The sequence below is a fragment of the Aethina tumida genome, chromosome 2 (assembly GCF_024364675.1).
Source record: "Aethina tumida isolate Nest 87 chromosome 2, icAetTumi1.1, whole genome shotgun sequence".
Taxonomy (NCBI): domain Eukaryota; kingdom Metazoa; phylum Arthropoda; class Insecta; order Coleoptera; family Nitidulidae; genus Aethina; species Aethina tumida.
In genome coordinates, this window is record NC_065436.1 from 24,828,879 (window position 1) to 24,854,353 (window position 25,475).

At 27.1% G+C, this 25,475-nt stretch overlaps 5 protein-coding genes across 14 annotated transcripts in view; 2 read left to right on the forward strand and 3 right to left on the reverse strand.

Moving 5' to 3' along the window:
• The first annotated feature begins 8,690 nt into the window (after window positions 1-8,690).
• Window positions 8,691-13,818, forward strand: LOC109596569 (vasoactive intestinal polypeptide receptor 1-like). The gene is made up of 12 exons (XM_020012134.2): window positions 8,691-8,829; window positions 8,948-9,054; window positions 11,284-11,433; window positions 11,503-11,597; window positions 11,656-11,821; window positions 11,872-12,037; window positions 12,097-12,227; window positions 12,280-12,510; window positions 12,564-12,706; window positions 12,836-12,972; window positions 13,033-13,148; window positions 13,225-13,818. The coding sequence occupies exons 1-12, from the start codon at window positions 8,691-8,693 to the stop codon at window positions 13,324-13,326; spliced, it is 1,683 nt and encodes a 560-aa protein (XP_019867693.1). The 3' UTR covers window positions 13,327-13,818.
• LOC109596583 (mRNA turnover protein 4 homolog) lies at window positions 9,213-10,337 on the reverse strand. Its single transcript, XM_020012149.2, has 4 exons — window positions 10,178-10,337; window positions 9,878-10,122; window positions 9,579-9,798; window positions 9,213-9,524 (listed from the first exon to the last, which is right to left on the reverse strand). The coding sequence occupies exons 1-4, from the start codon at window positions 10,203-10,205 to the stop codon at window positions 9,316-9,318; spliced, it is 702 nt and encodes a 233-aa protein (XP_019867708.1). The 5' UTR covers window positions 10,206-10,337; the 3' UTR covers window positions 9,213-9,315.
• Window positions 13,806-16,224, reverse strand: LOC109596581 (DNA-dependent metalloprotease dvc-1). Of its 2 annotated transcripts, none has more exons than XM_020012147.2 (4): window positions 16,160-16,224; window positions 15,511-16,099; window positions 15,259-15,455; window positions 13,806-14,956 (listed from the first exon to the last, which is right to left on the reverse strand). In XM_020012147.2, the coding sequence occupies exons 2-4, from the start codon at window positions 16,037-16,039 to the stop codon at window positions 13,880-13,882; spliced, it is 1,803 nt and encodes a 600-aa protein (XP_019867706.2). In that variant the 5' UTR covers window positions 16,040-16,099; window positions 16,160-16,224; the 3' UTR covers window positions 13,806-13,879. The 2 variants fall into 2 exon arrangements, with proteins under 2 accessions (XP_019867706.2, XP_049819034.1); XM_049963077.1 differs by having other exon boundaries at window positions 15,511-16,096; window positions 16,160-16,176.
• Window positions 16,225-18,040: 1,816 nt separating this feature from the next.
• LOC109596576 (HIG1 domain family member 1A, mitochondrial) lies at window positions 18,041-21,855 on the forward strand. Of its 3 annotated transcripts, none has more exons than XM_020012140.2 (3): window positions 18,041-18,200; window positions 18,556-18,651; window positions 21,397-21,855. In XM_020012140.2, exons 1-3 carry the CDS (start codon window positions 18,191-18,193, stop codon window positions 21,579-21,581), a joined length of 291 nt encoding a protein of 96 aa, XP_019867699.1. In that variant the 5' UTR covers window positions 18,041-18,190; the 3' UTR covers window positions 21,582-21,855. The 3 variants fall into 3 exon arrangements, with proteins under 3 accessions (XP_019867699.1, XP_019867701.1, XP_019867700.1); XM_020012142.2 differs by having other exon boundaries at window positions 18,067-18,147; XM_020012141.2 differs by lacking the exon at window positions 18,041-18,200 and adding an exon at window positions 18,344-18,465.
• A 360-nt stretch (window positions 21,856-22,215) lies between these two features.
• LOC109596600 (calcium/calmodulin-dependent protein kinase type II alpha chain) overlaps window positions 22,216-25,475 on the reverse strand; it is a 39,120-nt gene continuing 35,860 nt past the window's right edge. For all 7 annotated transcript variants that reach the window (XM_049963427.1, XM_049963421.1, XM_049963423.1 and 4 more), the window contains one exon: window positions 22,216-25,430. In XM_049963427.1, the coding sequence (XP_049819384.1) occupies window positions 25,295-25,430 (136 nt within the window). In that variant the 3' untranslated portion in view covers window positions 22,216-25,294. The remainder of the gene's footprint in view (window positions 25,431-25,475) is intronic.

A 25,475-nucleotide genomic window follows, 5' to 3' on the forward strand; every position in this document is an offset into this window, starting at 1 on the left:
TTTATTTAATACACTTACGTTACAACCAGTAATGATGTAACTAACGTGTAAATATTAATTTTAAAGTTAGTTTTATCGGTGATTTCATATTTTTTTCAAATAAATATATGCACATGTTTTTGTTTCAGATTCACAAATGAAGCACATACTTTAAATATAAAGCTTTGTAAGTTTATTATTTGGTAAATATGCACACCTATACGTAGGTTTGTATATCTGAAGCTTTCAGTGATTTTATCAAATACAATGTTGTGTCTACCTGTTTACGTTCAGAGTCAACAAGTGTATGAAAGTGTGTAAATTAATTTTGTATGTACGTATGCTAAAATGAATAAATAGATGTAATTCTGTATTTTAATTTGGAACTGTATTTTCTGTACGACCATTTTATAAATTTATATTGCGTTATTAATCATTTCAAGAAATGTTAATACAGACAATTTAAAAAAGTAACTTAATATTCCACTCGTTTACTTGAAAACGAATGTAATAAACTAAACTTCATAATGGAATTAGATCTGCATCGAGAATATCTAAAAAGATCTACCCTCTTTATATTCAAAGTCGGAGCTATCACAATATGCCGGAAGTGGAGACAACTAAGAATCGTCAACTACTGCTAAACAAAAATATTGGTATTGCAATTGTTATTAATTTAATTAATTTAATTTTTTACTTATTTAATGTACAATATATCTTTGTCAAGTACAATTAAACTTCTCGAAACTGATTTGTTTTGTTTTAAATGGATTATACATGTTAAATCAAATTTCAGATACCTAATTAACAAAATTTATACAGGGAATTTAATACCGTCCACTTCAAGTTGATAAAAACAACTTTTTATTCATACTCAAATTGGAAACATTGATATTATTCTTTGATAGAAAGAAGATTTCATTAAAATTTACAATATTCTTAAATTATTGAATTATTGAGAGTTCTAAAAATTAGTTCCTAGTTACATTTGAAAACTACTCTCCAAAAATGAGCTCTTAATTTTAATAGGAAGGTCCTCCTCATCTCAGTTTTCTATTTTTTCTTCAGTCCCATACGGGAAAATATTATAAAATGCGCAACATATATCTTAGTAGGAAATTAAATGATGTAAAAAAAGGTCTGTGGTTAATCGATTTAGAAGATATTCACATTCGAATCCCAATGCGTACTGATTTTAATTGTTTTTTAATAAATATTTTAAATTTATCCATTAGAGCGTTTTATATTTTTTTTTTTTTTTCAATTATAAAGCATGAATATATGTTTTTATAGACAAAATGTCACGACTTGTGACCTAAAACCAAATTCATATTCTATGAAAAAAATAAAAATCCAATTTTTTTTTTATAAATTTATTTTTTATTGAGTAGTGTATGAATAAAAATAATCCAAATTAACTTGTTTTTCAAGAATATTGAAATATTATATCAATAATATTATACTTATGCGAATATAACACACATATTATATTTACTTTTGACAATCCACCTTTCGGTTGAGTGCATTTATTATATCTTCGTAGTTTTTTTTCCCAATTGTTCTTGGTTAATATCCTAAAAATTTACCCAGTATTTTCATGCTTTACAATTGAAAATAGTTTACTTTTAAAATAGGGACCAATTAATAATAAAATAAAAAACAAATATATGACAATAACAATATTTTAAGGTTAAAATAGAGAGATGGCCAGCAACTTCTGAGGAAACTAAAACTCCAAGTTGATAATATTGTAAATTTTACTGTATTTTACTTTGTATTAAAAAAACGTCAGTGTGTCCCATCGAATATGAATAAAAAGAATTTTTTGTCTGCTTCAAGAGTTGCAAACAAATGGGAGCGGAATGTATAAAATCTGTGTAACATGTAACAATAGAACTTAGTTTTGCCGTTAAATTCATGTACAAACTTTTTTATGCAGCTTAAAAAACCAGAAACAAGTTATGAAAAATTTGACACATTTTCAACTTTTCCATCATATCGAACAAAGTTGATTATCTATCTGAAATTTGACTGAACAGGTATATAACCTATCAAAAACACAACAAATCACTTTTGGGAAGTTTAGTTTTCAACAGTTCAATAACACAGATTAAAGTGGTCCTCTTGTGAATATAGTGCGATTTAAACAAATTAATTAAATTGGTAAATATTTTTATTTGATTTAATTATGTATATAAGTGGTACACACTAATTTTATATTAACATATACGTATTAATAAATTGTTAGATAACAATAACAAATAATAAGGAAAAACATGAATATAAATACGCTTAATAATTTCCGTGAATAATATTAATAAAATACGTAAAAGTAAAGAGATTACAGATATATAGAATTAATTTATAGATACAGTTTCAGACACATCTGAAACGTACAAATAAAAATAGGTCACACAATTGTGGAAACTTGCACAAACTTAATTTCTCATTGACAGACAGATTTATAACTGAAAATTAAAGGTTAAGTCAAAATCTTCGCGTTTTAATTTGAATTTTCACCGCATTGCAAACAATTTAAAAAGCATTTTACTAATGTTGTGTTTTAAAAATGCAAAAACATTTTAAATTCACGCACATAAAGCTCTCGGGTTTGTATATTAAATAATTTGATTTAGTATGCCAGCTACATTCATACCTGGCTGGAAAGTAAGAATCATAAAATTTATTTCGGTGTTAATAATTTGATGTTATTTCTGAAGTTTGTTTTATACTGAAAATGAAGGGGAAATATTTTGAACAGAGAGTGTTAATTAAAGTGAATTCAAAAATAAACGTATATTCCACAATAGCCTTTGTAGATATTTGTTTAATTAACCTCCATAACAAGAAAAGAATGTTGTCGACAATAAAATATTAGCAAATAAAATTATTTTCAGCTTCATAAAGAAAGAAATTATTTACCTTTGAACACAACACGGAAGACTCTAAAATAATATGGACCTCTAATAAAAATAAATTTTATTATCACTTTTCTAATTAATGTTTTTAAAACATACATTATTTATTTATAATTTTTAACATAGGTTATAAAGTGGATTCAAGTCATCTTCATTTGATTTTATTAAAAAATTAAAAAAAATTAATAGTCAAATCGAATTCATGTTATAATGTTTTATGACATTTTCATAATTATGATATGCCCATATTCATTTTTATTGGGTAAATTTAGTACACCTGCAAAAGAATATAAATTTATACATTCAAAATGTGTTTTTATAAACAAAAAAGTGTGCTTACAAGGAACTTACGTTATCCCAAATGTTACCTGAATTGCTAACATAAGTGGGAAAGTTTATTAGGTTTGTAACTGTTGAATTAACCACAAATTCCTGCTGCCCGAGGTGAAATTTAATTCGAGATAATGTACAAATATATTGTTCGGGATTTACGAAATCTTGTTTAGTGTTTGATCATCAATTAAAATAAAATGATACGTCTAAATATTTAACGTTACACATTGTTGTTGTAAAACTAATTGTACATAATATGTGGAATATTCTTTAACATATGATTTGATCACATAAAAAATCAAATAATATTCCTCAGCATACGTTTATGATAGATCAATACTATTCCAAGCAATACGAATTGCTACCAGTCTTATGGCACCATATTACTAAAAGCTCTATCGAAATCATGAAATTCCGACTGTGCGCATTGATGATATACGTAGTATACGCAGTTATTTGCCATCACCGGGTAATCATACGGAATGAGATGGGTCTGAACATCAGATAGAACACAATGTTTATTTTATTGCGAATCATGCTTCCAGCCGTTTTATTCATACGTATTATATTTCATACGTTTTCAAGCTGTTTCTATGGATATTTCTAGGTGTGTGTATTTTGAGATGGTTTAAAAAAATAGAAAATATTTTGCTTCCATTTGATTGCCGACGTTCGTTTTTAAGTGGTTTTATTAAATAAATAATAGTTTCAACATCCGATATTATTTCACCGGATTCTTCTTAGTATGTAAACGAAATGATTTGTGTACAGAGGACAACGCTGTCAGCTCATCTATTTAATAAAACATTTCATTTGAAATGTGAGAATTTCGAAAGGAATGTGTGCAATACGTTGTCATATTGCATTTCAATAAGATTTAAATCTCTGTTTGACAATGCAAACTTTTTAACGTTAATTAAATCCTGAATCGATAGCTTATTGCATTCTTTAGCAAACTTCCCCGGAGATCAGAATACATGAATAAATTAACCAAGCTAAGCCTCAATAACAGAAATATGTGCTGCTACAAAGAAACCTATGTTATGTGGCACGGAAAGCTTCTTCGAGAACTTGACATGAGAATTCCCATAGTAAATTCCTCCATCATACTTCACATACATGAATTAATTTTGAAGACGTAAAACTGAATTTATTTTATTGTAAAATTATTTTCGTTCAGATATGTTTTTGAATAATAAATTGATTTTAAAGAGAAATGTGGTATTAAATAAATTGATGGGCTTATAGAATGTCATCGTTACTTACAGTCAGAGTTCATAGTAACTTTCTGCTTGGATAACCACAGGTAGTCGATAATTCCCAACTAATCACAAATTAACACTTGTCTAAAAACAAATATTTGTAAATTGTAATTTACAAAGATTAGGTGTTAATTTTTAGTAACAAAGAATGTAAAATAATAATTCATTCAAATATTGAGAATTTTCCAAGTTGAGTATCTTTTTTAATAACAAAATTTATATTTTTAATAGTTAATTTTTTTAATTAAGATCGGTTAAAAATAATAACAGAAAATTTTATAAAACAGTGTAATATTTTATGAAAATCGTATTATGATATTTTCAAACAATTTTAATTCATTCATTAAAAAAATAAGAAATATTTTTTCTGTTTTATTAATTTTTAACAATAAATAAAAATAAACCTTTAAAATTTTATGTAAATATTTGTATGTAAAACTTTGATACAGACTGAGATGCTGTGGATTAAAATGTTTCTCTCGAAGTTCCCTATTTTAAATTGTGACAAGCTTAGTAAATGTAAAGTACCATCAGAAACACCTGTTAAATATTTCTGAAGACGCAAAGTTTATTAAAATAAAAATTATAAGAATATACTTGTTTCTATGATGATTTTCAATGAATGCATAAAATTGTTATAGAATTGGTGGATGCGCTTACAAATGTCATATTTTATATTTGAATGAATAAACAATTTAATTTGCCTTTATTTGAACTAAACTCATTTGTATTTACAATAATTTTTAAACAAATTATGTAGGTATCTATCAATTATTTGCTTTTTACTTTGAAATGTGTTTTTCCAACCGTGGCTTAAATAGATTATCCTATATCGTTTTAAAATTTTAAATCAGTAATATCTCTTGTTTCAATTGTAAACTCGATTGAAGAAGGGTTTTAACCAAACTAATTAAAATGTACACAGTGTATGCAATATAAAAGTAAACATTATATAATTGTTAATAGCTATTTTAAATATGATATTACTTACAATAATTGTAGATTTAACGTAGTATAACATTTGGGATACATTTTTTCAAATAAGATTAATGAAGTGACTGCATTATTCAACGTTATAAAATTCATTTACTGTAAAGACTGTAAAAAATTTTATTAACGTTTAAGTCCACTTTACTTTACGAGTAGAATATTTTATGACACAATATATAAACGCATTTTATCTACATAATTTAAAAATAAAAATGCTTGAAGTTTATATTTTAGAACAGACAAAATGTTCTGCCTCACAGACCAATAATTGAACAAATTGTCGTTTACTCCGACATTGACATTAAAAGAAAAAATAAAAATAACGATAAAATATTCCATATAAATAATATTTTATTAATATACTATTTATCTATGGGTGGTATATTAAGCAAAATTATCGATCTTATCAAAAAATTATTATTATTGTGTGCTTATATTAAATTAACCACATTCCTTATCAAATAATCTTTTTGTGGTCTATTAATATAAATAAATTATTTTTAAAGATTCAGCATGATTAACTTAATTAGACACACACTTAAATGTACTGAACAAAAGATAATTAAAATATATACACATATGTCGAATAATTTAATTAATCGAATTTTTATCATAAAATAAAACCAATATTACGTTTAATGGATTAAATATATATTTTTTATTTATCGATAAAGTTATAACCATAATTAAATAGAGTGAAAATCAAATAAAATAATAAAATAATCAATACAGTAGTAAAAAAATATAAACAATTACCTAATATAAACATATTGCTCAAGATTAGTAGTTTTGACTGCTTATCAATGATGTCGATAAAAACAATAATATCTTAAGTGTGTATTATTATATTTTCTTTAATGGGATCTGTAGGTGATAAATCTGTGTAACACTCCATAGTAATATTTATAAGGTATTAGGTTCATGTGTGAGTAGTGCAAAATATACATATTAAGGTAAATTATAATCGTTTCTACTATGATCAATTTTAACAACGCTTCATGCAGACTTTTATTATCGATGTCATTCAAATTCGTAAATATTTTATTACATTTATTATTATTTTATTTTATTTATTCTACCTGTTTTTACATTTTACAGATGTACGTTTAAAATTTAAATGACGCATTTAAAAATTGTTTACATTCCTAGTCTTCATCAAAACATATTTACAAAAAAAATAATTCAGTAAACAGTAAACAAAGTCTTTCATGAACACATTCAAATTTTGCTAGGGACGGCTATTTATGAATACATAAACCATTTTTCGCGTTTAGGGTAATACTATTTGAACTAAAACATTTAAATATCCACGCAGTTGTTGCATCATAAAACTACATTTCTGTATATTCGCTACTTTGATGTTCGATATGGTGAAAATACTCTTTATTTCTGTGATTTTTTTTTTATACTTTCGTTTGAATGTTTAACGAATTTTCGATAAATTTATGTATCTATTTTCTCATCGTTCAAAACTGGTGGATAAGGACCTTGAAAAGACGTCCTGTTTTTCTTGAAAGGCTGGGATATCCTCAAGGAAATATTATCAGTGATTTTCTTTTATGTATGACAAATCCTATTTCCTGTCGATTTTTTTATGAACCGATAATGCGTATTCTATTTTACTGTTTTTGTCCCTAGTCGATCTTTCCCACCAAATTCATAGAGCGCAGTTGCAGCAACGGCGTTAATATTGACATAGTCCTAATATGTACATAAACATCGCGCACTAATTCAATTTTTTATTAGTTGTCTCAGAAGTCTAACAACTGGACCATCGTGTTCCACCTTGAGAGACTCAGATGTTGAATAAATAATATGCGTTTTTATTTGAAGAATAATAATTACGCACTGCCAGGGGACTTATAAATCAGAAAATTATAAAATCCTTTAAACACCTTAAGCACTCTATTTATCAACAAATTTATTTTTATCAACATAATTAGTTAGAACAAGAAGGCTACCTTAACACTTGAATGCACGAGAAAGTGGGAAACTTTGATGAGTTTGCTTTTGGCAAAAGGGTACTTCAGTTGTCTCGTAAATCAAAGTGAATCAGACTAAAGTTTCCCTCAAAGGTTACAAATATCTCATAATGTTATGTAATAATATATATTACATGTATATGACATGATATTAATTTTTGTTATGAAAGATCAGCATACTGATATCATAATAATATCCACAAATATGTATTTTCATATATTCCTTTTAGATAAATATACTTAAAAATTTCATTAATTAAGTTTATTTTCTGAAAGAAACATGTTTTCAATGTATAGTGTTTCTTTTTTGAAATATGATACAAAACTCTAATTAATTTGTAGAGTAAAGTGATGACACGCCTAATAAAATAATTTATTAATCTAAGTATTAGATTGTCTAATTACGATAATAACTAAATATTGATATTCTATATACGTATTTACTTCTAGTTATTAAGGTCTATTTGAAAAATATGTCAAGTGATAAAATATATACCTATAATCAATTTAATAAATATAAAATAAAAATTTTATTTTAAATATTTATTATTTAATTTCGATAAACTTCAAAAGGAAACTTGCTAATTTTGTAATTAATTACATTATTTTGTGTTTTCATTATGACAATCTACAACATGTTTACCAAGTAATCAGCGACGCCCCTTAATTCGATTGTCCTTAATGTCTAATGACTAACCTAAGTAGAAGTAAACTTAATCATGCTAATCATTCTACTTGTCTCAAGTTCGTAATTTTTTAACGCGACAAATATATTTTGAATATTTAATTGAATTATCTTTCCTGTTAGGCATTTTAAATATTTAATTTTAATACTACAATAAAAACATTATTTTAAATAATATTTAAAAAAATTGTAGTTAATAGTTGTAGACAAAAGTATTAATAATTTACACAATTCTTTGATTAAGTTAACACGTTGAAGACCGTATGCCCACTGGCGGGTCACTACGCAACAACATTACCGGCCCGCGTGCTCACGGGTGGGCACACAACATGTTTTACATGACCGCTTATACATCGGTGGACATGATTTAGATACAATTTATGTACAATAGAGATCTGTAAATAATATACGTAATTAACAATAAAGAAAAATGCCGGTCCCTATATGAAAAATACGATTTTGCAATGCCGTTTTTAACGTGTTAAAGTTTCGACACAAAAATTTATATTTCTAAATGTGTTCTCTATTTTTCAGATTAAAAATGACAGACGACCTGTTGGCAAAAATACAAGACCAAGTATATCGAAACCTTGTTGATCAAGAATCAATTTGTAAAAACACATATGGATCAAATGTCACTCAAGATAATCGACCGCCAATATTTAATCAAACCTCACAGAGTAAGTAGTAACCACAAGCATGGTTTAAATATATGAAATATGCAAACGAAATCAATTAATATAATGAATGTTTCTTCCATTGTCCGGTATTTTATGAAATGCAAATGATTTTTAACAGGCTGGATGTGTCCTGCATACTGGGACACTATTTACTGTTGGCCAGAAACTCCAGCCAACACCACTGCAATCGTCGAATGTCCTTCATATGTCACAGGATTCAATGAGGTATGTTACAATCGGTAATAAATTAATCGCGACGTAGAAAAAATATTAGCATTCAGTGCATAAAACTGATGGTAGGTTATTTATTGAAATAATCTACCACGTATTTAATAGATAAATTATATGTATTAATAAAATATATTCATATCAATATCTCATATACAATATTTTATATGATTTCTAATTTACAAGAATTTATCAGGGGATGATATAACATGTAAAAAATAATTAATTCAAATGGTTTTTTAGTTAATAATTTATTGGTTATTCATCTTCCATATTTTCATCTTGTTGTATGTGTGTTTCTTCCTCTTTATATCTCTTAAAACCTTTATCTTTGCTCCAACCAGCTACTAAATCTAAGGTGAAGTCTGCTAAACGGTATCCCAACAATTCCAGGATCTTAGCCTGTTCTGGTGTCAATACACTGTTTTCCTTACATACTTCATAGTCCTTTATTAAAGTTACAATTCCTAAAAATCAAAACTATTTTAATTTATATACTTAAAAATGTTTTAAATGCTTACCTCTATCTAATTTAGTGGGCAATCCCAACTGTCTTAAATATGGCTCTATTGAATGTGGAAACTGTTCAAGTGGACCTTCAGGAAGTGTGATACTTTCAGAAACTTTAAAACCTGACCTAGCAAAACCATTAAAAGAGAAGTCATTAAACCATTTTACTACTTCCTTTTCTTTACGGTCTGTGAAAAACAATGCACATTGTCCTTTCAAACAATTTGACAACTGAAATGAAAGAGGAGTGTAAACAAAAATAATTTACATATGTTTTTGATAATGATGAATGTTAAACAGCTGTAATTACCTTATGTAAACCTTCTTCAACTTCATCCTCTTCCTTTCTGCCTAATCCAATCTGTAAAATTTTAATTTTACCAAAGAAAAATCTGCTCGGTTTCCAATGTTCTCTAATTTCTTGCATCTTTTCATTTCTCATATTTTTGTAGGTGAACATATAAACGCTTTTATATTTCTCCACACAATTTCTGACATCTTCAACAATCTTCTGTTTTAATGCTAGTCCCTTTTTATCTGTTTTTGTCAAGGAAACTGCAAATATTTAAATAATATATTACTGTAAAATGTACGTAATGGAAACACTTACTCTTTTTATCCCTCTTTGATTTTGGCATTTTGTTTTAACTAATTTATATAACTCTGTACAAGAAAATTTAAAACTATTCGTTATATTTTAATGCGGTGCACACATCGGGAATAACCTCAAAAAAAGGACAACATAAACACGTGCATTGAATACTTTACTTTGGCTGTGTAGAGGTCGCCACAATAAAAGCTTAGTGAGATGAAAATATACAGTCCCACTATATAAGAGTGAAACGGCAATATTAATCAATAAGTCTGACAAAATGGTTTCTGCGCAACTTATATTTAAAAATTACAAAGTATTTATATGATTTTAATTCACTTATATATCAATAACGAATGTAATTGTAATTTAAATTACTCAAAATTTTAAATAAATTTATTGTTTATAGTTTAAACTACAAACGGCAATTGTATTTGCTGTGCTTCGTATTTTGAGTCTGTGATGCACATTTTGAATTTGTTAATCCAATCGATTAAAAAAATATTTTTTTCAAAGCGAATAGCTTTGGCTGTTTTTAATTGAAGGAATGATAATATTTACTTAGTAAATTGTTTAGTTAGTAATTTTTGTTTGATTACAATAAAACATTTCCCTTATTTGAATAAAAGTTAAAAAAAACATCTTAAATATCAATAAATATTACAAATCCCTAATATTTTTCTATCTTATGCATTTTTGACATTATATTAAAAAGTATTATTTCATAGAATACTTTATATAAAAAAGATAATCATTTCTTTTGATCGTCGTTCGAAATTAAACAATCTTCAGTTCCTTTCTAACCATACGCTAGTATAATTAAATTATTTCAAATTGAAAAGTACAATATTATCTGTTAATGTAAAAAATCAGCAAAATTTCAATCAGACAAAACATACTTCAAAGTGTGGAGACAGCGTAGAAACACAAATTAATTAAATTACGTATATGTCACGAATATTATCAATGTGTAATTTGTTTCAAAAAATTTTATTAAACCGTTGTTTTAATAATTATACACTTATTACTTAACCTTCTTAGTCTTATTTTTAAAATAATATCAGAATTTTATTTATTAATTATTATCCATCAATATTAAATATTATATTGATCCAAACTTTCAGACGCACAATGCCTCACGAACTTGCAACGAAGGAGGCTTTTGGTTTTTAAGAAATAACAAAACATGGTCTAATTACACAGGCTGTTATTCCGGATCGACAACAACAATACTTGTAGATGTGAAGCCAGAATCAATTTCAAAAACGTTGCAGGTAATGGATTTAACTTATCAATTTAATCTATTTGTTATTCCTCGAATTAAACTTAACTTTTAAATTTAGAACATCTTGCCAGTTGTTAAAATGATATCTCAAACTGGATATGCAGCCTCACTAATCTCATTAATAATAGCATTCTTAATAATGTTTTCAATAAAGTAAGTTTCGACATATCTACAAATGATTCTTTAACTAAATCTGATATATCTGTTTTAGGAAGCTGCATTGCGCAAGAAATATTTTGCATATGAATTTGTTCGCTTCATTCATCTTAAGAGCGTTTATTCTAATATTGAAAGATTTACTTTTTTATGAGGGGTTGGGAACTTCTGAAGATTTTATAGTCATAGAAGAAAACAAATATTTCAATATAAACATGGAGGTATAGTTTTATATTATTTTTATTTACATATTTAATTTATATCATTTCAGACGAATAACTTCAAATGTAAACTTTTAACCTCATTCGTTCAATACTTTACCACTGCTAATTATTCCTGGATATTGATGGAAGGATTGTACCTAAATAACTTAATTTTTAGAGCTTTATTTGTAGATTCCAGCAAAAATATTGTCCACTATATTATACTAGGATGGGGTAACTTCTTTACTTTTTATTATTACCTTTTAAATACTATTTCTTACTTTATATTTTAGGATTACCTTTATTAGTAGTTATACCGTGGATACTAGCACGAATATGGCTCGAAGATACTTTATGCTGGACGTCTCAAGTTAACAACATCGCATTTTTAATAATTGCTGTTCCCACAATTATATCGATTATAGTAAGTGTTAATCAGACATAACATTGATTTAGGTGCATAATTGTTATTACAGATCAACTTCATCCTTTTTGTGATAATTTCTATTGTACTATATAGTAAATTAAGATCACCGATTAACGAAGATTCAAGAAGATACCAAAAATGGGCCAAATCAACGTTGGTGCTAGTTCCACTATTTGGTGTCCATTACTTCATTTTATTAATCTTCTATTTTGTTAGAAAGACTGAGGACACCGTAGAATTAATTTGGTTAATTTGTGATATATTATTTGGTAGTTTCCAGGTAATATTTATATTTAAATATATTATCGATTTAGTAAATATGTTTTCTTTTAGGGTTTCTTCGTTGCAATTCTATATTGTTTTTTAAATGGAGATGTTAAAGTGGAATTAAAACCTTATATAAACTCAGTATTAACATATTTAGCTGCAAATAGATGTTTAAGTTATTGTTTTCCATGCAGAGAAAGATATTTAAGGTGAAATTATATGTTATTACATTCTTGTGAAAACTACGTATAATTAATAAATTATATTATATCAAGTACTATTTCAAACATATATAACACAAATGAAATTTTTACATTGAATAACAATATTTTTTTCAGATCAGCTATGGGCAGGACATCAGTATGCACGACTATGTCTTGTAGTTCTTTATATACAAATGGAGTCATTCATCATCGAAATAGTCGTTCAAGATTGGGAGATTTTCCAAAAAATGTTAAAAACCATTTGTCACAAGGTTATTTAATAATTATAATTACTAACACTCACACATTAGTAACTCTCTCAACATTTTTAGGTAGCGAAAAATACAAAGATCATGTCTGTGCTAATAGACTAAAAAACATGAGGGAAAGTCAAACTAGCCTGAACATTCAACATAAACAACACTCTATTGTTGGTTCAAATGGAATGGTAAGTTAGTTTTTTATATTAATTTTAATTATAATAAAACTAGTTATTTAAGAAAATGTTTCTTATAACATTTCAGGCGGAAACGGCATTAACAAATGAGTTAAGGCGAGAAAAATGTCTTCCCGAGCAATTAGTTATTGAAGAAGAAATATGCATGTTGGAAAATAATTTTAACTAGTTTAAGAAATTACCTTTCTATGAAAATTATATCATTTTTCAAACACAAGAAGAAATTTCTTTCCTCAAAACATAGTACAAACTTATAATCGAACTTCATCTTTATCAAGAGGCAAGAGGTTGCTTAATTCAGGAACATATCACATTTTATATATCATATAAATTTAAAAGAAACGTATTATCAAGATCTAAAAAATGATAAATCTGTTTCTTGTTTCACATGATTGTTATATATGTGTATGTATATTATACATCAAATAAAACATGTATTATAAATGTGAAAATACAGCAAAACCTTATTAACTTTGATTTTGACGCTTCAAATAATGTATATAGTGAATCTTTTTAATGTAAAATAGGTTGTTTAATGTTAACTCTGCTGTGTATATGTTACATGTAGTGTTGACTGTGGTTGAAAACTATAATTTTTTATAATGTTTAGGTTAAAAAATATTTGTATAAAAGTTAAACCAATAAAAATTCTAAAAAAATATTTATATTTAAATAAAATAACACAAAACATGAAATAATAAAATTAATACAACAATTATCTACTAAAAGTCTTCATTTAAATTATTAAGCAAAGTTTGCCGCTCTGAATTACATTCTCCTTCCAGCATGACAATATTTAAACACTCATCTATATGTTGGTTCATTTGATCTTGTAAAATGAGTTTCATACAACATGGACAATTGTAACTAGTATCCTTAGTAGATTTTTCATTCTGTACATGTACTTCATCATCTTCAATTATCTGGCTGTTTTCGAAAACTTGAGTGATACTCATGCAATCTTCTAAATGGCTATTTAGTTCAGTCTTATATATTTTTTTACCACAGGCTAAGCAATTGACTGTCTCTTGAGACATTTCAGTCTTTGGAGTTTTAGTCTCTATAATAAACACATCATCATCATCATTAAAAGCATCATTTATACAGGATTGTACATGGCTTTCATATTTAGACACTGAGATTTTCACGTTACAAATAATACAATTCTTTTCCTTCTCAGACAATTCTAAACAAAGATCAATATGTGAATTAATTTGATCACCTTCAATCTGTTTATTACAAATGGGACAGCATATCATATTTACATCATTTGTAAGGGATAACTTTGGTTTCTTAGGCTCAGGTTCATTATATTTATTTGCCCAATGATTCCTTACTGTTTCATATCCAGCTGTAGAGGAGGAACCTCCAAGTTTTTTTGCAATTGGATCAAAACGGTTTGTAATTTCGGTTTTACCATTAGAGGATGGTGCTTTACTTGTTGCAATATTACCATTATTCATTACAAATCCATTAATCTTATTATCACCAGGAATGACATTCTTGCTTGAACCAGCATTGCCTAAATTAGTAAAACCATAGATATTATTATTTGGTATGACTTTTGTAATTTTATCAGTGTTGCTTAATTTAGGTAATTTATTATTTGTGTCAGTAATAGATGTGCTACCATTTGTACCATATGTTGGAGTTTTAATACTATTAATTGGATTCTTTTGTGTGGTGGTTGAACCTTTAGATGTTGATATGAATTTCCGAATATCTTCAGTTTTATTTTGAGGCTTCTCTGGTTTTTGTTTGGTTTTCTTTACCACTTCAGGTTTCTTTGGTTCTTTAACCTATAACAGAAATATGAAAAATTAACCCAAAAAGGTAATTAAATCATGAACTTTAACAAGTAAGTAAATTTCTATATATATAATATATTTAAATATGTATGTAATAAAATAATAAGTAAATAAAGAACATGTTTGAGTAAATAAAAAAGTGGTGGGTTTAATGAAGTAGAATAATCTTACAATTTAATTTAGATCATATAAAATAATAAGTAAATAAAGAACATGTTTGAGTAAATAAAAAAGTGGTGGGTTTAATGAAGTAGAATAATCTTACAATTTAATTTAGATCATTACATACATACCTTTATAAAAGTGCCTCCACAAGACCTAGAATGTTCACCCCACCATCTATCATGAGGTCCAGGTGCCCTATTCATAGATCTTCTTACCATTCCAAAATATGGTTTCCATTTCTGACATGGTCCATCACATTTCCACCAGTGTTGTTGATATAATCTTACTTCATCATGAAAATCATGATACACAGTAATATTTGTTCCTATAATCCTAATTAATTAATATTTTAAGTACATAAAAGACAACCAAAATATTACCAGATTCCTTGTTAATCCTATACATGTGTTTATGAAATTCAGGTCCATGTCCATCCCTGTCCTTATTATTATGTGTTACGAATAAGTAAGCATGTATCATTTCATGTAAGAGTGTTTCAACCAGATCCTTTCTTGGCCTCAACTTTAACAGAGGTTCACTTAATGTTATACTGCAAAGCCCCCCTCTGCCTTGATATGAACAGATTCCAGCACACTTTGTCATTCTTTTACTCCATGCAACTGTAACACTTTGAAGTTTATTCCAAAAAAACCTATCACTGAATGCTACAAATAAAGCATGAACATCTGGAGTTGGATCAATATACTCCCATGAGGAATCGACAAGACATTTTGAAGATTCTATGGAGAGTGTAGTAGTTTTATTCTCTCGTTCGTTATTTGATTCATTTTCAAATTCTTTTTGGAGTTTCTTTGCGAGTTGAAAATCTACATTTTCTGATTCAGAATGGTTAATATTGTTTAACTTGTGTTGGAGCACAAGTGCCATTTGATAGTCCATTTCACTCATTGTCACGTCACATTTATGAATTCAAATAAATAAAAAAAACAGTTAATCATGTTCGGTCTACTGGAAAGAAAAACTAACATTAATATAGGTTAGAAATGTACCGCCAAATATGACAATCACCTGACAGACGAAAATCAGCTGTTTTCAAAAGTCAACCTTGACAATTTTTTTATTTTAAATTGCTTATTTTTACAATTTAATGAAAGCATAGACTTTATAAAAATGAAACACTTAATTAAAATTATTATATTGTGTTTTAAATAAAGTTTGTAATTTTTCCAGAGTTATAACATGATTTAAGCGCGTGTTTAAACGTCAGTAAATCCCATGACGTCATTAAATCTACCAAAGTCCTTTCAATCTTTTGAGACGGACTTCTATGCAATAATCATTAGCTTTTATCAGATACGTTATATTATCTATATTAATAATTACTTCAAGGTATAAAAAACAAAATTTAATTATTATCTATTGTTTGGTGATAATAATAATTATTGTTATAAAATTTTATCAAGAACTTTTATTTTTGATAATTATTTTATATAATTATTAGTCAAAAGCATAACTAATTTGGGTAAAGTTGCAGAATCGGTCACTCTAAGGAACATTATCTAGCGCATGCGTCGTGAGGCGCTGATTTCGCGCATCTTGAACATTTTGAAGTGCAGTGTTGTCGGTTTGCAACGGTCAAAATATTCGAATCATTTTTTATGGTTGAATTATTGTTGTGTTGTTGTGTATGTATTATACTTTTTATTTTTTTGGTAAGTATATTATTTCTTCTAATTTGATGATTATTGCTCATTATTAAAATATTATACTTTACAGATTATATTCTCATGGCGTTTTTAAAAACAATATATTATTCCTATTCTTCTGCTAATTACTTTCTTAATTTATTTGTATGCTCATTTAATATATTTTACTTTATAGATCTTTCTCATTTTTAAAATATTTTACTTTTATTCCTTTAGTAAGATTATTTTTAATTTGTTAGCAGTCATATTTTAAGTTATCTTACTTTATAGATTATTTGTGTGCTGCATTTATTATTTTTTTTGTACAATCTTAATTTATTGATACGGGTCGTTAATTAATTAATATATTTTACTATATTGATAATTGTATTGTATTTAATTAAAAATGTTTTTAATTTTTATTATTTTTTAATTTATTCCAATTTATTAATAAATTTATACTATATTTGCATTGAACAATTTTTTTCAAGTTACATAGACCATGACTGTTCCTCGGAAGATCTGTTTCCATCGTACCTCCACGAATTCATATGGAGAAATAAATTTAAAAATCATCATCATGTTTTAATTGATTTTGTTTTTTATTATAAAATATATAAATATATCTTTTTTGTTAATTTTATATTAATGTTGTAAATTTACCTAATTTACCTTTGTAAATTTACCTAATTATTTAATAAAGAACTTTTAATTAGATCGTTAAACTACCAAAGAAAAATAGAGTAAATAAAAAATGAATATACTAATTAATAAAGTGATTTGAATTTTATCTCTTTTCGAATTCAACCACATAAATAATATACACAGTCACACATGAAAAACATAATAAATTACATATATATTTTTCTACAAATCATTTCTCTACATATTTCGTTAAAAATGAAATCTGGCAACTATGCTGTCTAAAATCTCCGAAACAGACGATTTCAAATCCAGTTGACGCATGCGCTACAAATATTCCTTAGAGTGACCGATTCTGCAACTTTACCCTAATTTGTAATTTACAAGAAATTGGTTTATATAAAAAGTCAACGGTTTATTTTCTATACCCGACTACCGAACCTAACATATTAACCATAACGTACTAATAATTATATAGACATAAATGTCTGCATTATAAATAAAATGTGAAGGAAATTATAAGGAAAATATACATTATATATTTTATTTCGAATCAGTCACTAAATTCTACGTATTGAAAAAGTTGTGCAAAAATAATACTTTGCATTGTAATCCGTATTCTGATACGTTTGACAAGGTCATATTCAATGTAAAGGAATATTTCGCTTTACCGTCTGTGTGTTGGAGTTTCATCATTTAGGGAACTCCTCAATTAATTAATATCCTGCGGTAATTTGTTTTGTGATAGTTTTGGTTTTTATTTTACGCAGTTATGTCTTTAAGTGAGTGTATTTTATTTTATCATTTTTTGGCGGGTGTCAGATTTTCTTAAAGGTTGTATAACATTTTGCATGATATAAATGACATTGATTTCATAAGGGTTATTATTAATCTACTTTTTCGCAAAATTTTTAATAAGAATTATTTCGTTTTGTTATATGAATTAAGGTTATCTGACCAGATGGATCTTTGGAACTAATAGATTGTTTTAATATTGTTATAATCACTGACTAATTGTTTGAATACCCATAATAATCATGCAGCAAGGTACTTATTAGTTTAAAATTATTCATCATTGAGGTTAATTTCGTCAATTTATACTTTATATTAAAACTAATTTGAATATTAAACTTTCAGCTACAATGGGAGATGATAAAGTGTTCAATTTTGAACAGGAGTCTCAATCAGACAGATTAGCAAGGAAATCGAAGGAAACACCTTTCTTTCCAATTGGTAAGATATATTATTTAATTTATACTTTTTTACTGAATTTAGTTATAAATTAAGACTCAATTTTAATGTTTTAGGTAACACAAAAAGTATATTTTTCATTAGTCTATCTTTTTTAAATATAAAATGCATTCAAAATTGTATCCATTATTTGAAATAAGTATTATTAGTTATACTTTGAAACCAATTATATATAATTCCCTTTATTTTAATGTTATAGATCTTTTTATGAAAATGTGTTGTAATCTGTTGGCTGTTGTTAACTCTTTGAGCTCAGTGCCAATTTTGAAAACATGTAGGATTAAACTACTACTTACAGAGTACAAAATGTTCTTTATTGAAACAATTGCATGACAACAAAAACAACAAATCAAATGTTTTCATGAAAGCTTTCTTATTATTCTTGGTTCACCTGCTTTCCTTTTTTTCTCCCTTCGAATCACGACTTGTTTTACTAGTTGATTTATTGTCTGAACTTAATTCTTTTGTAGATGCAACACTTGCTTCTTCAACATCAGCTCCATTTGTTTCTTCTTTTTCCAAATCACTCTTCGACTTTTTCTTAATTTTTCTTTTTTTATTCTCACTAGTAGGCGACCCATCAGAACTCTCCCTGCTGCTCTCACTCTTGGAACCTTCCCGTTTTACCTTTTTACTTGATCCATATGTAGAAATAAAGCGTGTACTACTTGATTCCCTTTCCGCATCTGTTTTAGATTTTTCTATAGAACTCTTAAATGTATTTGATGTATCTGAATTATGTTTTACGTAATCCTCTTCAGATATTGCGTCTTCGATTGCAAATGAATTTAGTTCGACTTCTGTTTCGTCAGTGACATCTACATCAGCACTTTTTCTTTTTTTAGATTTCTTTACTTTGTGTTTTGTAGATGAACACTCTGGTTCAGGTTCGACTGCTTGGGAAGTGGTGGGCACTTCGTCTGTGTCATCAAGAGTTACAATTATTGATTTTTGCACTTCCAATACAGGAGCCTCTTTTTTTTCTTCTAATTCAAGGGCTTTTCTCTTCTCCTTTTCCTCTTCTTCTTTCCTTTTTGCATCCTTTCGTTCTTCTTCTAATATTTCTTTAACAATCTTTTTAACTTCGTCATGATGATCCACGTTTAATTTAATCAATAACGAATGCAACTTGGACACTTTTGCACCTGTTAATACTTCAATTACATTTTCAGATTTAATAAACAAAACTGTAGGTAACATTATTATGTCATATTCATTGGCAATGTCAAGGCTCTCATCTACATCTATGGAAATGAATTTCGTATTAGGCACATTTCGGGACGCCAATTTTGTAATAGCTTCTGCAAGAATTTTACAAGCTTTACACCAAGTTGCATAAAACTCTATAAGTATTAACGTGTTCTCGGGATCTTCTTTTAATATATCATGTAATTCATCTAAATTTTCTATATGTGTAACCATTTTGTACTCTATTATAATGTTTAGAAACGTCGATGTCTATGTGACATATAAAATTATTTTTTGGTGTTGCGGGCCCTTTCTTTTTTACTTTCCTTTTTCTTATCAGTTTTCTCATCCTTTTTCTCTACAATGTTCGCCTCATTAATTTTATTTTCTGCAGCCTCATCTTGTATCTGATTAAGATTTGTTTGTGTATTGAGTACTTCCTCATTTTCCAAGTCATCTTTATCTACGGCATTTTCCTCCTTCTTGGCTTTGGCCAATTTCTTACTTTCTTTTATAGCTATTTTTTCAAGAATGCTTTCCGTTTTATAGTCACTTTTAGGTTCCGTATCTTTAATAACTTCTTTTGGTGGAAATGGTAGTTCGGTCAATTTCGCAGCGGCTGCCTCCAACAGGGCATCATCTTTCTTAAGGTTCACATCGCTTTTTGCCACAAGCGGCAATTCTGGCTGTTTGACAGCAACATCCTCCTCAAGTAACTCATCTTTTTCTTCTTTGTCGTCTTTTGATACTTGTAAAATTCCCTCGGGGTGTAGTTGGGTTAAAATGTTGTATAGAGCACTTATCTTCGCACCAACGATTGTATCTAGGACTGAATTTCCTTTAAGAAAGTGTATTGTCGGCAGCGCAACCACGTTGTATTCAGTGGCAAGATCTTCACAATCGTCTACGTCTATTAAGAAACATTTAATAATTGGATTTTTTTGAGCGATTTTTTCTATTTCTGGACTGATTATCGAACATGCCGAACACCACTTCGCAGAAAATTGTAAGAGAACCAGTGATTGGGCTTCTATGTCCTTCAAGTGTTGTTTTAAATCATCTGAGCCTTTCACGCGGGTCACCATTTTTGTAATAACAGATAATTTTGTGATAAACTAATTTTCTAATTGAGTGACAAGTTGTCCACCTCACTGTCACTTATTTCAATTACGTAAGAATTTATCATTATGTCTATGATATGATTTTTATTAATAAATTAATTTTAAGTATTGCCTGCCTACTTTAGATTATTCACAAACAAAAAAAGGGTTTTGAATATTTTTATTTTGACCCTGTGATATTTTAGGATGCAATTTTTTGCTATAGTTACATTTTCACCTTGACCTCATTATATATTCGTCTGGCACAAGTCTGTTTAAAGTTTAAAAGATATCACCTTAATAATAACAATTCATTTTCATAATGTTTATTAAGAAATTATCGCCCGGAACATGACTTCGAGTCATGATCTAGTTTACAAAATATTGATGTTTATGCAATAAATTAAATATAGCCTTATAAAATTGTATTTTTTTTCAGCTATTGGCATGTGTACGCTAGCTGTAGGATATGGAGCATACGCATTTAAAAATAGGGGGAAAATGAGCCCCAGCGTATACTTAATGCATCTTCGTGTTGGAGCCCAAGGAGCTGCTGTCGGTTCACTTACACTGGGTTTACTATACACGATGATCAACGAACATATATTAAAGAAGAAAAATTAAACGTTTTAATAGAAAATAGTAATTTTAGACGCGTGTACTTGTACAGATACTTATAAATCTTCAGGCTTGATTCCATATTTATTGTGAATATTATGTTATTGTCTATTGTACATAATTGTTAACTTATTGACAAACTATTTATTGAAATAAATTGTAAGTTACAGTTAAGAGACAGATGATAATTATGATATATTCTAGGGCAATATACAAGTATTATATTTCATCCAAAGTTTTGAATTTAAAATCTATTTTTCTTAATATATTTTATCTCATATTTATTGTTATTTTATTTATAATGAAATCTTTTTTGTTTTATACAAGTTGAGGTATCAACGTTATTATTCAAAAACATTTCGACACTGATTGTTTTTATGTATTATGCCAAATTATATATTTTGTATCCGCACAATTTTAGGACAAATATCCACATTTAAATTATTTATGATTTTGTTAATAAAACATCTGAAGGTCACATTTCTTTTAATTTTTAATAAACAAAACAAATGAAATGAATAGAAAGGGTGAGATTTGTTGAAATGAAACAATTATCAATTTTTTTCTGTTTTAATTTAATTTTCCATAAAAGTGGTTTTCGCAAACATTTGATTGTAAAGGGAAAACATTAATCATAGAATAGAATAAGCAAAAATTTAATAAGTTTTTATATACATTAGAATTAACGTTATTTAAACTTATAACGATAAATAAAACATAATTCAAATACAATTAAATTATACTGGCAATGAGAGTTTAATCTGTATGACAAAGGTCGGATTTTTGATTAAATCAAGCAGGATGATTATTATATTGTTACCGTATTACACTACATCGAATATAAAAGATCATCTTGCTTTCTGTAATCGAAAATGTTATAACAAAGAATTATGTACAAGGAAGATATTGTTAAACATTAATATTGAAATTAATTATGAGCAACTATGGAACTTACATATTAAAACAACATTAAACACTATTATTTATATTGCACAAAAACATTAAAATTTGTTAATTAACGAATGTACATACATTCAGTACTTATAATACATTTAAAAGAAATACAATATTTGAAGAATGGTATGTATTATATACTAAAATTACGATAAAAATACAACAATATACTTTCATTGCATAATACATGCGAATGTAGAATAATATTATTGAAATTCACTCATACATTTGTTAATTGTATTCGCAACCAAAATCCATAAATTACACATATGAAAACACATTTTTCAGAGAGCATTTTAATGAGTACCTATCATATTATTTATAAAAATTACTTAATACAATCTTTAGACTCAGCAAATTAAGCAACAAGACTAAAGAGAGGAAGTTTTTAATAAATTAGACAGTGATAAAATTAAATAAATAGTAAACTAACATCAAACTTCAAAAATTGTGTTCCCAACATATATTCGTTACATTGGCCAAAAACACACTTTCTGTTGTTTTATCTAAATTTTTCTCAAAGATCACACAAAACAAGTGAACAAAGTTTGTTTAAGCATTGGAATTCAGCTTTATATAAAAAATCACTCATTATAGACACAAGTTATCTTTGTAAAAAAATGATTTACGATATGCGATGTGTAATAAAGAAGTCATATAAATTAATGTTTTCAAATATAATTTTCTCATATTATTATTCAAAACTCAAAAAATACGAAAATAAAATGCAAATATTTAAACACCAATAAACAAGTATAAATAACAGTTTAATTTTATTACTTGAAATTGATTATAATACACTGAAAAATCAAATTCATTCAAGTATTTTATATATAAAAACTATTTTTTCTTTATGGACAATATAATTCAAGTAGGATAGTATTTCTTATATACATTTAAGTCTCATTTGCACTGCAATTTCTAGAGTTTTAAAACATTGCTGGGTGTCCATAAAGAGTTAAAATATTCAACAAAACCAATTATGTTAGGCCAAAAATATTAATCCTAAAGTTTCTTTTCAACTTTAGTTACGACTTTAATAATACAATTTAACTACAAATTCACTAAAAAGGGATAACTATTCTAAACACGTAAGTGAATATTTTTTAATTCGATAATGACGCAGCAGTACATTAAAAAAGCTCTTCGCTAGCCTTTTTCTGAAATGACTTCGTTACATATCGTTGGTTACAAAAAAGCTCTCTAGCTCTGATTATCTTGAGTTTTCGTTACATGTTTTAAACATTCCAGGAAAAAGTGTAACGAATCAATGAAATTACCAATAGTGTGTATTTAAATTAGATATACTTAGTGATTACATATTATTTATTAAATATTTATAATATTAAGAGAGCTAAAACATGTCAATAGTACTTCTATTATTAACAGTCAAATGGAAGTTGGTAAATTTCCAATTCTTTATCCAGATTTATTTGATATTGTACTAATATTTCATTTTAGTTTCAAAATATTTAAATTTAAGGTGTTATTAATTATAGTGGCTTTGACCATTTTAAAGTTTATAAATAATTTTAAGAGAATAAGTAGTAAAATATCAAATGAACCTGTAAGATATAAATGCTAGTAAAAACTTTATTTAAAGCAAAGTGCGATTATTTTCATTAAATGTTTGTAAACTATTACTATAGATCCTATGTATAAAATTAAGTTACCTTAATTTACAAAGGTCCGACTTGCTAATAATATTCTTTAACGTAATATTTATAGATGCTCTATAAGAGCAATTAATTTATCTAACAATTATTTTGTCAGTGCGTGATGAAATTATACAATTAAGTACAGTACACATTATAATTAGATTACGTTATATAGTTGATTACATTAAATAAAAGATTTGCTAAAGAAGGATACAATTACGGTGTTCCATAGAACAGACATAGATATTATATACAGACATGTTTGAAGAAATCATGGACGTTTATAGCTATATAATATAGATATAAACATGAATGACTGCTTCAACCTGTGAAACGTCATATTCCTATAAACACACGGTGCTATAAACATCTATGAATGAATCAAACAATAAATTTTTATATTCCCATAAAGAATACAGTTGGTGTATAAAAGGTGCTATTGAAATTACATCACATTGGTATATTTTTGCTATAAATATGATAGGAAACAAAGCAATAATTTACAAATATAGAACATTTTTTCGCACTGATAATTCTTAGACATTAGTTAAACATTTGGTAAAGATTTAACGGAAAAAAATAAATGAATATGTTTTCTTTTGGCTATATACTTAAGTTTAACCTATTTTACTTTTTTGGTGTGCTTAGTAAACTGCATTTTCTTAAAAAACAGTGGCCACTTTAGCCAACCTTGTAAGCTATAGTTATAAGAAGGCAATCTAGAAATATTCCATATAATGTACAAGTTTAAATAAATAACAACAGCATTAATGAACAAATCAGTATGTGATATTTTTCAATTCCACGTTTTGAAATGATAAGAATATGAATCACTGAGTAAAGGAATTCATATTAATAGATATCCCTTTATATATATACGTATCATAGTTATTAGTGATTCATTTTATTGTATATGTATCATAAAAAAATTAAATGTAATTTATAGATTCCACCCCATTATATGGAATAAAGGTTGGCAATATATGATGGTATAGAAATATAAAAACTAAAACATAAGAATCACACATCACCACAAATAGAATTCACAATAATCATAGTTTTTTATGGAATTGAACTGCAACATGTTCAATGGTGAAGCACATTGTTCTATTTATGAGAACTAAAACCGAAAGCTGCGCCTCCATTGCCCCCGCTACGGTGGAAGTGGACATTTTGCCATTTGTTGTCCCTTTTATGCCAAACACGACTCTCTTCTGACTGATGAGTATGTGCTTGACCATGCCTAAAAATTACAAAATTAGAACAAGTTTTTATATTTATAGAACAA